This window comes from Mus musculus, chromosome 7 (assembly GCF_000001635.26).
Source record: "Mus musculus strain C57BL/6J chromosome 7, GRCm38.p6 C57BL/6J".
NCBI classification, from domain to species: Eukaryota; Metazoa; Chordata; class Mammalia; order Rodentia; family Muridae; genus Mus; species Mus musculus.
In genome coordinates, this window is record NC_000073.6 from 45,079,590 (window position 1) to 45,092,889 (window position 13,300).

The 13,300-nt window shown below is 50.0% G+C and overlaps 1 protein-coding gene across 3 annotated transcripts; it reads right to left on the reverse strand.

The window, feature by feature from the left end:
* Positions 1-3,324: 3,324 nt before the first annotated feature.
* Positions 3,325-12,733, reverse strand: Rcn3 (reticulocalbin 3, EF-hand calcium binding domain). Of its 3 annotated transcripts, none has more exons than NM_001355045.1 (7): positions 12,516-12,624; positions 11,852-12,099; positions 8,909-9,111; positions 7,076-7,248; positions 5,315-5,375; positions 3,977-4,176; positions 3,325-3,774 (listed from the first exon to the last, which is right to left on the reverse strand). In NM_001355045.1, the coding sequence occupies exons 2-7, from the start codon at positions 12,091-12,093 to the stop codon at positions 3,667-3,669; spliced, it is 987 nt and encodes a 328-aa protein (NP_001341974.1). In that variant the 5' UTR covers positions 12,094-12,099; positions 12,516-12,624; the 3' UTR covers positions 3,325-3,666. The 3 variants fall into 3 exon arrangements, with proteins under 3 accessions (NP_001341974.1, NP_080831.2, XP_006541050.1); NM_026555.2 differs by having other exon boundaries at positions 12,507-12,624; XM_006540987.3 differs by having other exon boundaries at positions 3,327-3,774; positions 12,571-12,733.
* Positions 12,734-13,300: the final 567 nt, after the last annotated feature.

Sequence of the window (13,300 nt, forward strand, 5' to 3'; positions counted from 1 at the left end):
TAGAGCTCAGAGCCTGGGTCCTAACTCTGGTAACCCTGACCCAATGCTTTAAGACCCATTACTTGGTTTGCTAACTTTTAAAGTTGACAAGAATAAAACTCCTAAATCCTTAAAATCCACATGGTGGGAAGAAAACACCATCACAACACATCGTCTGACCCGCACACACACAAAAAAAATTCAATAAAAATAAACAAGATGCGGGGTGTGGTGGTGCACGCCTTTAATCCCAGCACTCACGAGGCAGAGGCAGATGGATTTCTGAGTTCGAGGCCAGCCTGGTCTACAGGAATATACAGAGAAACCCTGTCTCAAAAAAAACCCCAAACAAACAAACAAGATAAACTGCCTTGAGATACTGAACCCCCCAGGGAAGCATCACGCAAGCCCCTGTAAGAGCCAGTGATTTCCCAGCCGGTAGTCCCAGAACTCGCCAGCAGAGGGCACGCGCGCCATTCCATGCCTTGGTAAGTAATTGTGTCTGCTCCGGAATACACAGACTGGGCTAAATTGGATGACATTTCCACCGGCACTTGGGGACTTTGAAGTCTCTTCTTCTGAGCTGTATGTCAAAGCCCTTGCGATGTCACCACTTTTTCTGAAGATGAGCACTGTAGATGTTATGCAGTCTGGAATGTTTAGGAAGGCACTGGCCTGGCATGGACCTCATTAAAAAATTCTGGGGTAGCCGGGCGTGGTTGGTTACGCCTTTAATCCCAGCACTTGGGAGACAGAGGCAGGGGATTTCTGAGTTCGAGGCCAGCCTGGTCTTCAGAGTGAGTTCCAGGACAGCCAGGGCTACACAGAGAAACCCTGTCTAGAAAAAACAAAACAAAACAAAAAAATTCTGGGGTTCCAACTGGGCATGGTGGTGCACACCTTTAATCTCAGCACTCAAGAGTCAGGAGAAGATTGATGTCTGAGTTCGAGGCCAGCCTGATGTACAAAATGACTTCCACGTTAGCCAAGGCTGCACAGACCGGTCTCAAAAAAAAAAAAAAAACAACAAAAAAAAAAGTTCTGTGTCCAATCTTCCAGGCAATCAGGCTTACTAGTAAACACCTTTACCCATGTGCTGGGTCGTCTGGGAAGAAAGAACCTTTTATTATTTGTTTATTTAGGAAGAGTCTTTTATTTGCTTGTTCGTTTATTATATACATTGGTTGTGTTGTCTGAGTGTGTGTGTGTGTGTGTGTCTGTGTGATCCCCTGGAAATAAAGTTGCATAGACCGTTATGAGCTGCTGTCTGGGTGCAGAGCCTTTGGAAGAACAGCTAATGCCCTTAACCCCTGAGCCATCTCTCCAGCCCCAGGAAGGAAGAATCCTTTTTTTAGATTTGTTTATCACGTATACAATGTTCTGCCTGCATGCATGCCTGCATCCCAGAAGAGGGCATCAGATCCCATTACAGATGGTTGTGAGCCACCATGTGTTGCTGGGAACTCAGGACCTCTAGAAGAGCAGTCGGTGCTTTTAACTGCTGAGCCATCTCTCCAGCCCCAGGCAGAAAGATTTTAGTTGAGAAAAGGCCTCCATAACGTTGGCATGTAGACAAGTCTGTGGAGTTTTTCCTGAATGATGATTGGTGTAGGAAGGGTCAGCCCATTATGGGCGGGGCCACCCTGACCAGGTTCTTCTGGGTGCTGTAAGAAAGCAGGCTGAGCAAGGCCTGGGGCACAAGCCAGTCAGCCAGTATCCTCCAAGGCTTCTGCATCAGCTCCCGCCCCAACTTCCCGGAATGATGAGCAGTGGTCTGAAATAAGCCTTTTTTTCCTCAGGTTCCTTTTTCTCACAGTGTTTAATCCCCAGGACACTTGCTGAGCTATGCAGCCAGCACCCACACCCCACTGCTTATTTTATTTGTGTGAGTGTGTAAACGAGTGCCCTGAGAGGCCAGAAAATTCATGAGATTGCTCTGGGATGGAGTCCCAGGCACACGTGAACTGCCTGGCATGGGTGCTGGGGTCCCAACACTAGGATCCATCTGCAGGACACACACACACATACACACGCATGCACATGCATACACATGCATGCACACACATGCACATACACTTTTCTTTCTTTCTCTCTTTTTTTATGACTTTTTCTTTTTCTTTTTTTTTTTTAGATTTATTTATTATATGTAAGTACACTGTAGCTGTCTTCAGACACACCAGAAGAGGGCGTCAGGTCTTGTTAGGATGGTTGTGAGCCACCATGTGGTTGCTGGGGTTTGAACTCAGGACCTTTGGAAGAGCAGTCAGTGCTCTTAACCGCTAAGCTTGCTCTCTCTCTCTCTCTCTCCCTTCCAATTCCTTTCTTTTTTTCTTTTATTTTTTTTCCCGAGACAGGGTTTTCTCTGTGCAGTCCTGGCTGTCCTGGAACTCACTCTGTAGACCAGGCTGGCCTTGAACTCAGAAATCTGCCTGCCTCTGCCTCCTAAATGCTGGGATTAAAGGCGTGCACAACCGCTGCCCGGTTGATTGTTTTTCATGACACAGTTTCTCTGTGTGACAGTCCTGGCTATCCTAGAACTGGCTTTGTAGACTAGGCTGGCCTCAAATTCAGAGATCTGTCTGTCTCTGTCTCCCAAATGTTAGGACTAAAAGTGTGTGCCATCGCCTGGCTTTTTTATTTTTTTGCACCCCTTCCGCTTTTAAATTAAAATATAATTACATTTTATTTCCCCCCTTTTCCCTCCAACCTTTTTTTTTAAACAAACAAACAAAACCAAACAGGCCAGACATGAACACCCGGACGTCCTCCTGCGCTAGACTCTGCCCTCGCGTTGCTGTATTACGGGTGTATATCACTCTCCGTGTGGCTCAATGCAGCTGACACAGAGGCGCTTTCCCTCCTCATTCCTGGCTATTCCATTTTCAGAACCCTCACCGCGGGGTGTTTCACTGAGAGCTGTGGTTGTTTCTCCAGCTGTGGTTTTGTGCTTCCCCACCCTGGAGCACTTAGGGGCGGGCTGCATTTCCTGCCTGGCTTTCCTGCGGCCCCCAGGCTGCTGGCTTTATTCTCGGCCTCTGGGAACGCCCTCAAACGTCCACTAACACCCATCTCGCATGCCCAGATGCCCGAGAGCAGTGCTCCTCAACCTTTAACACAGTTCCTCTTGTTTTGACGGATCTCCACCAACCATAAAATCATTTTTGTTGCTATTGCCTAACGGTGATTTTGCTGTTATGAATCGTAATGTATGTGACCCTGTGGAGGGGACATCACCGCTGGACTACGCCCTCTTGAGGCCCTCCGCACTCAGCGCCAGCATGCTCCTCCATCTCCTCACAGTATCCTTCCCCCCACCCACAGATAGACAGACAGACAGACAGACAGAGCAGGGGACCCCAGCAACAGCTTTTATTGCTCCTAGGCAGGACAGGTTAGCTTGTGCTGTTGACATTCAGAGTTCAAATTGCGGTTAGGTCAGGATGTGGCCCCGCGTCAGTGCTGGGATGCTATCAGTGGGTGTCACTTATCTTTGAGTGCCTGAGTATCCTGGGCAGGTTGGGGGGTCCCAGGGTTGGTGACAGGGGTCTCAGGGAGAGAAGGTGACTGAGGGCCCAAGAACCAGGAACACCAGAGCTGAGTCTGTGTCCTGGGGGCGGGGCTGGCTGCAGTGGCCCCGCGGTTGTCCCCCATGTGGTCATGTGGTCGGAAGTCTGAGAGACATGGGGATCAGAGCTCATCATGGTGCCTTGTCAGGTCCTCACCGTAGTTGGTGGCCTGGCTGCCCACAAACATGTTCCAGTTGCTCAAGATCTCAGCTTTGCTCAGCCGGCCATCCTGTGGGCAGAGTGGTCAGCAGGAGGCAGGGCCCACGGGGGACATCCCCACCAGGCTGTCCCTAGGGCCCCTCCTCTGCCTGGCTTCTCTCCTCTAGGCCTCGGCCCCCATCTGTTTCTCCGGATCTGTCTCTAGGTCTCTTTCCGTTTCTCTCTCTGTTTCCGGACCCACCTGCGTGCAGGCAGTAGTAGCCCAGGCTCACCTTGTCCGTGTCGCTCTCATGCAGCAGGTGGTTGGCCTCCACCAGGGGCTGGTCCTGGGATGGAGGCAGCACCCAGTAACCGACTTCACTGCCATCCAGTCGCCCGTCCTTGTTCAGATCCCGGAACTCTCGGAACTGCTGCCGCTCTGTCTGCACCCAGGCAGGTTCCTCCTCCCCAGGCTCCTCGGAGTACAGGTCCGCTGAAGGGGATGTGGGGGTGGGGGAGATGAGGGCTAGGGCAGGCCCGGGAGCCTGGGAGACCTTAGTCCTGCATCCCAAAAGCCATCCTCGCGGTACCCACACGCCTCCCTCCGCACTCTTCCCTCTCCATCCCATCTGCACACACACACCCACACACGGGCCACCAGACCCCTTGGTCATTCATCCTACATCTGTCAAATTTGTTTCAGGGATAAAACATGTTATTTAAAAAGACTTAGAGGAGCCGGGCTTGGTGGCTCACACCTATAATCCCAGCACTTGGGAGGCAGAGGCAGGTGGATTTCTGAATTCGAGGCCAGCCTGGTCTACAGAGTGAGTTCCAGGACAGCCAGGACTACACAGAGAAACACTGTCTCGGAAAAAAACAAAAACAAGCAAACAAACAAAAGATTTAGAAAGAAAACCCGGGGGAAAAATAAGGCACTCATTTCTTATAAATCCTTGCATATTGGTTGCATGGAATACTTCATATATAAACCTTTCAAACTCAAAAAATCCCATGAGTCGGGGCTAAAGACGTAGCGAGGTTGGTGGAGTCCCTGTTTAAAACAAAGCCCCGGGTTCTGTCCCAGCACTGTCTAAGCAGGGCAAGGCTGCAGTGCCATGGACCCAGCTCTGTGGAGGTGGAAGTATGGGGATCAGGAATTGAAGGTGTCCTTCACTTCATAGCAAGTTCAAGGCCAGCCTGAGTTACTGAAGACTTAGCTCAAAAAAAAATTTTTTTTTAAGCCAGCAAAATCATATTTTATCCTCATTAGCACCTCCCTGAGTCAAACAGCCCGAGGCCTAGCACAGGGCTGGCTGGCCAGGCGGAAACACTTCAAATGGCCCTAAACAGGTCAACTGGAGAGAGACACTGTTATGGAAACAAGACAAATCTTGAGTCTGGTTCAACCAGCAAAGCCCCTGAGCTATTGTGAGCCCCAGGCTATCCCCAAAGGGTCCTCTCTCTCTGGTGCTTTCTGCAGTAAGTTCCTAATGGATGCTCCCTGGGCTCGGCATGCAGTAGATTCTGCACACAGTGGGGCTTTATCCATGCAGCTTGAAGGGTGAGGACCTCTGCTCTCCTTGGTGCCAGGAGATGGCAGGCCTCAGGTGGGAACAGGCTTTGCTCACCGATATACTCTTCCACCTGCACGTAGCCATCTTTGTTCTTGTCAAGGTCCTCCAGGGTCTCCTGGGGAGAGGCATTGGAGTGAAGGGTCAGTGTACCTACAGCTGAGCACTGCCCACGGGGAGGAGAGGCGGGGCCTTGGGATGTTACTGGGATGGGATGTACTTGTGTCCAGTGGAAGGCAGCCAGGAACCCCCATGTCCAATCCTGCCCAGCTTTGTCTGGTTTTATGAGATAGGCTCTCACTGTGTAGTCCTGGTGGGAATATAACTCAAGGCTGGCTTTGAACTCACAGACCTGCCTGCTCCCGAGTGCTGGGATTAAAGGCATCTGCCACCACTGCCAGGCTCATGGATGATGTATTTTTATGTATATGGATATTTTGCTTGCATGCTGTGTACCACATGCATGCAGTCCCTCCAAGGCAAATAAGGCCGTCAGACCCTGCAGAACTGGAGTTATTCTGGGGCTGAGAAGAGAACCCCAACTTTTGCCAGAACAGCAAGTGCTCTTAAGCCATCTCTCTGGCACATGGACCATTTTTTGGCACATACACCAACACGGCTACTCTTCATGCTATCTGTCCTAATTTAAAAAAAATGGTTTCTGGGGCTGGAGAGATGGCTCAGTGGTTAAGAGCACCAACTGCACTTCCGAAGGTCCTGAGTTCAAATCCCAGCAACCACATGGTGGCTCACAACCATCTGTAATGAGATCTGATGCCCTCTTCTGTTGCATCTGAAGACAGCTACAATGTACTTAGATATAATAATAAATAAGTCTTTTTAAAAAATGGTTTCTGCCTGGGCAGTGGTGGTGCACACCTTTAGTTCCAGTGCTAGCAAGATCAGCAAACTCTGTGAGTTCAAGGTCTGCCCGATCTACAAAGTGACTTCCAGGACAGCCAGGGCTACACAGAGAAACCCTGCCTCAGAAACCCAGATAGATGGATAGATAGATAGATAGATAGATAGATAGATAGATAGACAGACAGACAAACAGACAGACTCCACTTCCTCAAGTTCAAGAGCTCAATGCTCATCACGATTAGCAGTGGACCCCAAGAGACAAAGCAAACATACAAGATCCCTGTAGCTACCACATAGGCATGAAGACCTGAATTGCATTACTCAACACCTGCATAAGATGGGCTAGTGGGACACACTTATAATCCCAGAGCCGGGGAGGCAGAGACAGGAGGATGCCTTGGGAGAGCTGGTCAGCCAGGCTAATCTGACCAGCAAGCCCCACATCCTGGTCAATACCCAGTTTCAAGGAACAAATAGCAACCAGAAGTGGAGCCATGGCCCAGCGGTGAAGAGTATGTGCTATCTCACAGAGGGCCTGAGTGCAGTTCCCAGCACCCAGTGGGCAGCTCATGACCACCTGTAGCTCCAGGTCCAGGTGGTTCAGCGCCCTCTTGTGGCCTCTACAGCACCTGCACGCCCAGCCATCTTTCCAGTAAGTACATTCCATGTCTGGTATCTGAGATATGATTAGATCACAGCGTGTTACATGTGCATTTCAAATAAACTGTGTTCTCCTGGGCCTGGACACAATTGGTGTTCACATGAGTCTCTTCTTAGGATATGGTTGCCTGGGGACAGGCTGGAGATTGGACACCTAATGGAACACAGGAAGGTCTGATAAAGAGGTGCCAGGCACTGGATGGGGACTAGACATGGTGGGGGCCCGGAATCCTTGTGAAGGATGCTGGGACCCAGGACAGGTTTGGGAAACATGTTCTGCACAATGTTACTCACTGCTACCACGATGTCCCGCATGTGAGGGAACTCCTCCGGATGCAGAAAGGCCGTCAGCTCTTCCCGAGTAGCCATGGAGTCGCCATCTTGGTCGGCTACCCGGAATCGCCGCTCATCCCGAGCCAGCATCTTCTTGTAGGTCTCGGCATCCTCCACATCATGAAACTCCTCTCCTGGGGAGGGCAGATGTGGGTGAATGTGTGGTCACAGAGGCGAGATCTGGGACTTAGGAAACAGAAGGACCCAGCTAGTGGAAGGACTGCCACAGAGTGTAAGAAGGGACATGTGTCAGCCACATCATGGGTGTGTGGGCAGGTCTGTCATTCACGATACTTAAAAGACTGAAGCAAGGGAATTGCAAGTTCAAGGTCAGCCTGGGTAACTAAGCAAGACTGTCAGCCCAGCAGGGAGCCCCTGCCTAGAATCCCCCAGTGAGGGGCTGGGGTGTGGCTCAGCCTTTCCTATCTCTGGGTTCAGTCCCTAGAGATGTAGAATAATAATTTTCATGTGTAATATACTCAGTTTCCTGTATCGGCTATGACACAGTCAGTGGCGTCACAGACTAACTCCGCAGCCCTGAGAATGTCCTCAATAGTCTTCATCTACAATCTTTTGTTTTTATGATGGGGTTTCACTATGTAGCCCAGACTAACATGGAGCTCACTGGGTAGCCCGTTAGTTCACTGAGACCTGCCTGCCTCTCCCTCCACGTGCTGAGATTAAAGGGGAGCTGCACCATCCCCACTCCCCAGTCTGCTTTCTGTCCTGTCACCTACAATGTTCCACTTGATCCTCACACAAAGCCAGATCATGGCCTTTTCCATTTGTCCACTCTTCTGAATGTACAATGACATTGACTGGGAGTGGACACTGGCCTGGTTAGCCCCGAAGCTCTTTTCTGATACAGTAAGTGACTGGCTCTGACTCCATGACAGACAGCAGGGAAGGGCTTTTCTCCGGAGGAGGAACAGCATATGTAAAGTGCAGAGAACTGAGGAACTGAGGAGATCTGGACTCCACAGAAGAAAGTTTTGGGGTAGAAACCCTATCAACACAACACTGAAGGTGGGAGAGACTAATAATGAGGTAGATGTCTGTCTCCTAAGGTCCCTGGAGGATGGACAGAGTCACCTGTGCTATGCCTATCCTTGAGCTCTGGGCTATCCCCCTGCCTCCACCTCTCAAGTGCTGAGACTGAGGAAGACTGCTAACCAGGTGTGCTGGCTAATTTTATGTCAACTTGACAGAGGTCAGGGTCATCTGAGAGGAGGGAACCCCAACTGAGAGGACGCTTCCCTAAGACTGGGCCATAGGTAAGGCTGTTATGGTCTCTTTCCTAATGCTGCTACCCTCTAATACAGCCCAGTAAGTTCTGGTGACCCCCATAAAATTATTGTGTTGCTACTTCATAACTATAACTTTGCTACTGTTATGACTTGTAGTGTAACTATCTGAAACACAGTATCTCTGACACAGTATCTCACAAAGGGGTTGTGACCCACTGGTGGGGAACCAGTGCTATAGGGAATTCTTCAGTGATGGACCGCAGACGTAGAAGCGTAAGCCAAGCAAACCCTTTCCTCTCCCACTTGCTTTTGGTCACAGTGTCTCATCATAGCAATATTAACCCTAGCTAAGACACCAGTGCCACATATGGGTCTGGATAACAGGGTTAAACATTAAGTATTCCTGCCACGAATGTGAAGTCTCCAGTCAACTTGTCACATAGATTGGATTTCAGAAGGAAGAGCAAATGACATTTGAAATGGAGGGAAGGTATCAGGGATAAGATCCTAAAAGCGAGGTCAAAGGGCAAAGGCGAGGTGGGCATACCGGGCTCATAATGGCCATAGGTGGCATTGCGCAACTCCTCCCAACCCACGCGCCCGTCGCGGTCCGTGTCGTAGGTGTGCCAGGCTGCGCTCACCGAGTCACGGATGTGCCGCTGCTGTGTGTGCGCGATCCACGCGCGGAGCTCAGCTAAGGACACCCAGCCGTCGCTGTCCCCAGCAAGATCCATGCGGTCTACGATCCGCCTGCGAGGGGAATGAATGTCAGTCTCTGGCTCTGCCCAATGAGGCCCTGCCCCTACAGTTAGAGACGCAGTCAATCTCAACCCTGACCCCGCCCACCTAGGCCCCTCCCTGTCATATATAGAGTTACCCTTGTACCTATATAAGACAAAAATGGGGACTTGGTGATGGCTCAGCGGTTAAGAACCCTGGCTGCTCTTGTAGGAACCTGGGTTTGATTCCCATGAGCCCCACGAGGCAGGTCACAAGCATCTCTAACTCTAGATGCAGGAACCCATTATCCTCTTTTGGCCCTTGTGGGCACAAGACATGTTAATGGTTAATGGACACACATGAAAAATACCCACACAAAAAAAGAAAAAGAAGGCTGGAGATAGGGCTCAGTGGTTAAGAGCACTAACTACTCTTCCAGGGGTCCTGAGTTCCTTCAATTTCCACATGGTGGTTCACAACCATCTGCAATGAGATCTGACACCCTCTTCTGGTGTGTCTGAAGACAGCTACAGTGTACTTAGATATAATAATAAATCTTTAGAAAAAGAAAAAAAATACCCACACTCATATAAATAAATCTTTTTTAATTAGATGATGATGATGATAATAATAATAATAATAATAATAATAATAATAATAATAATAAAGAGCAGAGCATAGTTGTGTAGACCTTTAATCTCAGCACTTGGGATGTATAGGCAGGCAGATCTCTGTGAGTTCAAGATTAACCTAGTCTACAAGACAGCAAGGACTATTTAGATAAACTGTCTCAAAAAAGAAAAAAAATAATAAAAGAAAAATAAGGAAGCTGAAGAAACAGCTCTGTAGTTAGAAGCGCTGGGTGCTCCTTTAGGGTACCCAGGTTCAACTCCAGCACCCATGACTATCTGTAACTCCAGTTCCAGGGGATCCATGGCACCAGGCATGCGTGTGGTGCACACACATGTCATGCAGGCCAAATATCCATATACTTAAATAAAATGAAACAATTATTTAGAAATAAAGATAGAAAAACAAAAACAAAAAAAGAGCTGGGCATGGTGGTGCACGCCTTTAATCCCAGCACTTGGGAGGCAGAGGCAGGCAGATTTCTGAGTTCGAGGCCAGCCTGGTCTACAGCGTGAATTCCAGGACAGCCAGGGCTACACAGAGAAACCCTGTCTCAAAAAACCAAAAAAGAAAAAGAGAGAGAGAGAGAGAGAGAGAGAGAGAGAGAGAGAGAGAGAAATAAAGATAGAGGGCTGGAGAGATGGCTCAAAGGTTAAGAGCACTGACTGCTCTTCCAGGGGTCCTGAGTTCAAAACCCAGCAACCACATGGTGGCTCACAACCATCAGTAATGAGATCTGACGCCCTTTTCTGGTCTGAAGACAGCTTACAGTGTACTTACATATAATAATAAATCTTAAAAAGAAAGAAAGAAAGATAAGGGAGAAAAATGTCACCCAAGGTCTGCAAGCAAACTGGGGTGGGACTCCAAATGAACCCAGGAGAGGAACTGTCTGTTTTCTGTTTGGTAGATTTCAACGTATTATTGGGGGGTTTTGTTTGAGAGAGGGGGTATCATTATGTACTCCTGGTTAGCTTGAAACTTACTCTGTAGACCAGACTGGTCCTGAACTCACGGAGATCCGCCTGCCTCTGCCTTCCAAGTCCTGGGATTAAAACTGTGAGCCAGTGCAGGACCAGGAGAAGCTTTACCGTTGATAGGTTTCACCCACCCCTAGGTCTTTGCCAACCCTGACTCCGCCCCTTGCCCTAGCCACGCCCCTCAGAGACATGGGTGCACAGGCTAGGAAAGAGTAGAAATGCTAGGTGAACTGAGGGAGCTGCATCTATTAATCTTAGTACCAGGCCCATCTAAAAGCCTAGCCTGTCCCCTACAGGAGTCCTAGAGGAGTTAGTTGGATTAGCACCTGACACAAATCAAGACCCTCTACTCTAGCCCCGACCTCTAAGCGCTGCACAGACCCTAGCTGGACTTGAGCTTAAGTGTGAACAGGGTGTCTGGCCTCTAACTTTACCCCAATCCTAGAGTGCCACTGTCTCTATTAACCTTGAAGCTCCGCCTCTCACCATCTCAGGGCCCGCCCCTCTTTCAAGTGCAGTCTGCCCACTTCCCTAGATGGGCTGATCAATTTGGGGCTCCTCTCTCTCCAGCTCTGCCCTGCTACTATTTGCCCAGTTTAAAATTAGAAATTGCCATCACATTAAAGACGCAGATCTTTAATCTCAGCACTCGGGAGGCAGAGGCAGACGGATTTCTGAATTCAGGACCAGTCTCGTCTACAGAGTGAATTTCAGACTAGCTAGTTCCACAAATGAAATTCGATCTCAAAGTACTAATAACAATGAAAATAATCAAGCATATTTGCACGAGTGGCCTTCTTGTCCCGGGCCCATGCTGACTGTATCTGTCACCTAGAAACGGGGCAAGCCCGTCCAGTCCAGTTGGCATCACTCATCCCAGGTCAACCTGATCTCTGACCTTGGCATCTTCCTCAAATCCCTTGTCTTCAGTCTCTACCGAGAGTCGGCGTCCCGTTTAGAAGAGAGAAGAGGGAAGTCCAGACAGAGGCATAGGGGGGACTGAGGTAGAGGGGAACCCAGGGGTTGGTGACGCAGGTCCCCCACAGCCTCAGGTTTAGCTCCGCCTTCTCCCAGGAGGTGAGTGCCACAGTTTTGTCTTTTCAGTTAACTTCTCTCTCCCCACCTCCCACTTCTGCCCCGCTCCCCCGCCATCCTCCTACCCAAGTCGGGCCTGGCTTTCCTCTGGGCTGAGTTTGTCAAATTCCTTGGCCACGTCTCGTCCCAGGAACGCCTCATGGTCGTACTGGAAATTCCCGTGGGCGTCATCGTGGGGGGCCTCGCTCAGGGGGGTTCCATGATGGACCCTATCCTGGCCATGAGGTCCTGCATCAGGGGATGGCTTCCCGAGGGCCCAGTGCCTCAGCAGTAAGAGAAGCAACAGAAACGACCATCGCCACATCATCGGTTCCTGAGGAGAGGTGAGGACCAGCGGTCAGGGATAAGACTGGGGGCGGGGGGTGTCTGAACCAGAGATAATGTGGGAGAACTTTGAAGGGGGCGGAGTAGAGGAGGCTGCCTAAGGCAGGGCCGATAAAAGCGCAGGCTGCAAAAAGTTTTGGGCTCAAGAAAAGTCGGCAAAAAGAATAGAGAATTTAAAGGCAAAACAACCTCTGGGGGTGGAATCCGAGCCTCAGAGGAGTCTCAGAGCAGAAAGGGGGTATTTCAGTTAGAGACGTGGCGCATGTCCCACCCAAAGTTCAGGGCATGGTGGTGGCCGAAAGCATCATGCAGGCTCCTCTGTGCTGCCCCCAGGCTGGACCGCGACCCCCACCCTTCCACCCACCCCACCTTCACCCCACCATCACCCCACCACACCTCTGTTACCCGGCCTGAGTTAGCTCCCTACGCTGAGCTCTGCTTTCGCACAAAGATGCCCAACCTGGCCAGGTTCCAGTTAAGCTCCTCCACCAGCCGTCCAGAGGCTGCCGCCCTCTGACCAATGACTGCGCAGGAAAGCCTCAGGGGCGGAGCCAATGACGACCCCCTTGCCACGTCCACAAGGCCGAGCTCCAGACCCGAAGGCGTGGTGGGCGATAAGGCTGATATTGAACTACAACTCCCAGCAAACATATGGGCCGACTTGCACGACCACCTCCAGAGTCTCTGGCCCCAGGGGATTAAGGGGAATGTATTTTTTAAAAACTCTTTCCATTTCTTAGATCCGTTTCAGAAAAGAGGAGGTCGGGTTTGGTTGGCTCACTTGGGAGACAGAAGCAGTCTGTCTCTATGAGTTTGCCGCCAGCCAGGACGACGTAGAGAGACCCTTGTCTTTAAAAAAAAAAGGGGGGGGTGGGGGGGGAGCGCGGCTGGAGAGATGGCTCTGCAATTAAGAGCACTGACTGTTCTTCCAGAGGACCAGAGTTCAAGTCCCAGCAACCACATGGTGGCTAACCATCTGTAATGGAATCCAATGCCCTCTTCTGGTGTGTCTGAAGACAGCTGCAGTGTACTCAGATACATAAAATAAATAAATGTTAAAAAAAAAAAAAAAGAAAGAAGGAAGGAAAGAAAGAAAGAAAGAAAGAAAGAAAGAAAGAAAGAAAAGAAGGAAAAGAAAGAAAGGAAGGAAGGAAGGAAGGAAGGAAGGAAGGAAGGAAGGAAGGAAGGAA

Coding starts and splice junctions, on each gene's coding strand:
- Rcn3 (NM_001355045.1), bottom strand. CDS start 12,093: ATGATGTGGCGATGGTCGTTTCTGTTGCTTCTCTTACTGCTGAGGCAC. Junction 4,177..5,314: donor GCAGGTGGAAGAGTATATCG/GTGAGCAAAGCC, acceptor CATCCCCTTCAG/CGGACCTGTACTCCGAGGAG. Junction 3,775..3,976: donor ATGAGAGCGACACGGACAAG/GTGAGCCTGGGC, acceptor CTCTGCCCACAG/GATGGCCGGCTGAGCAAAGC.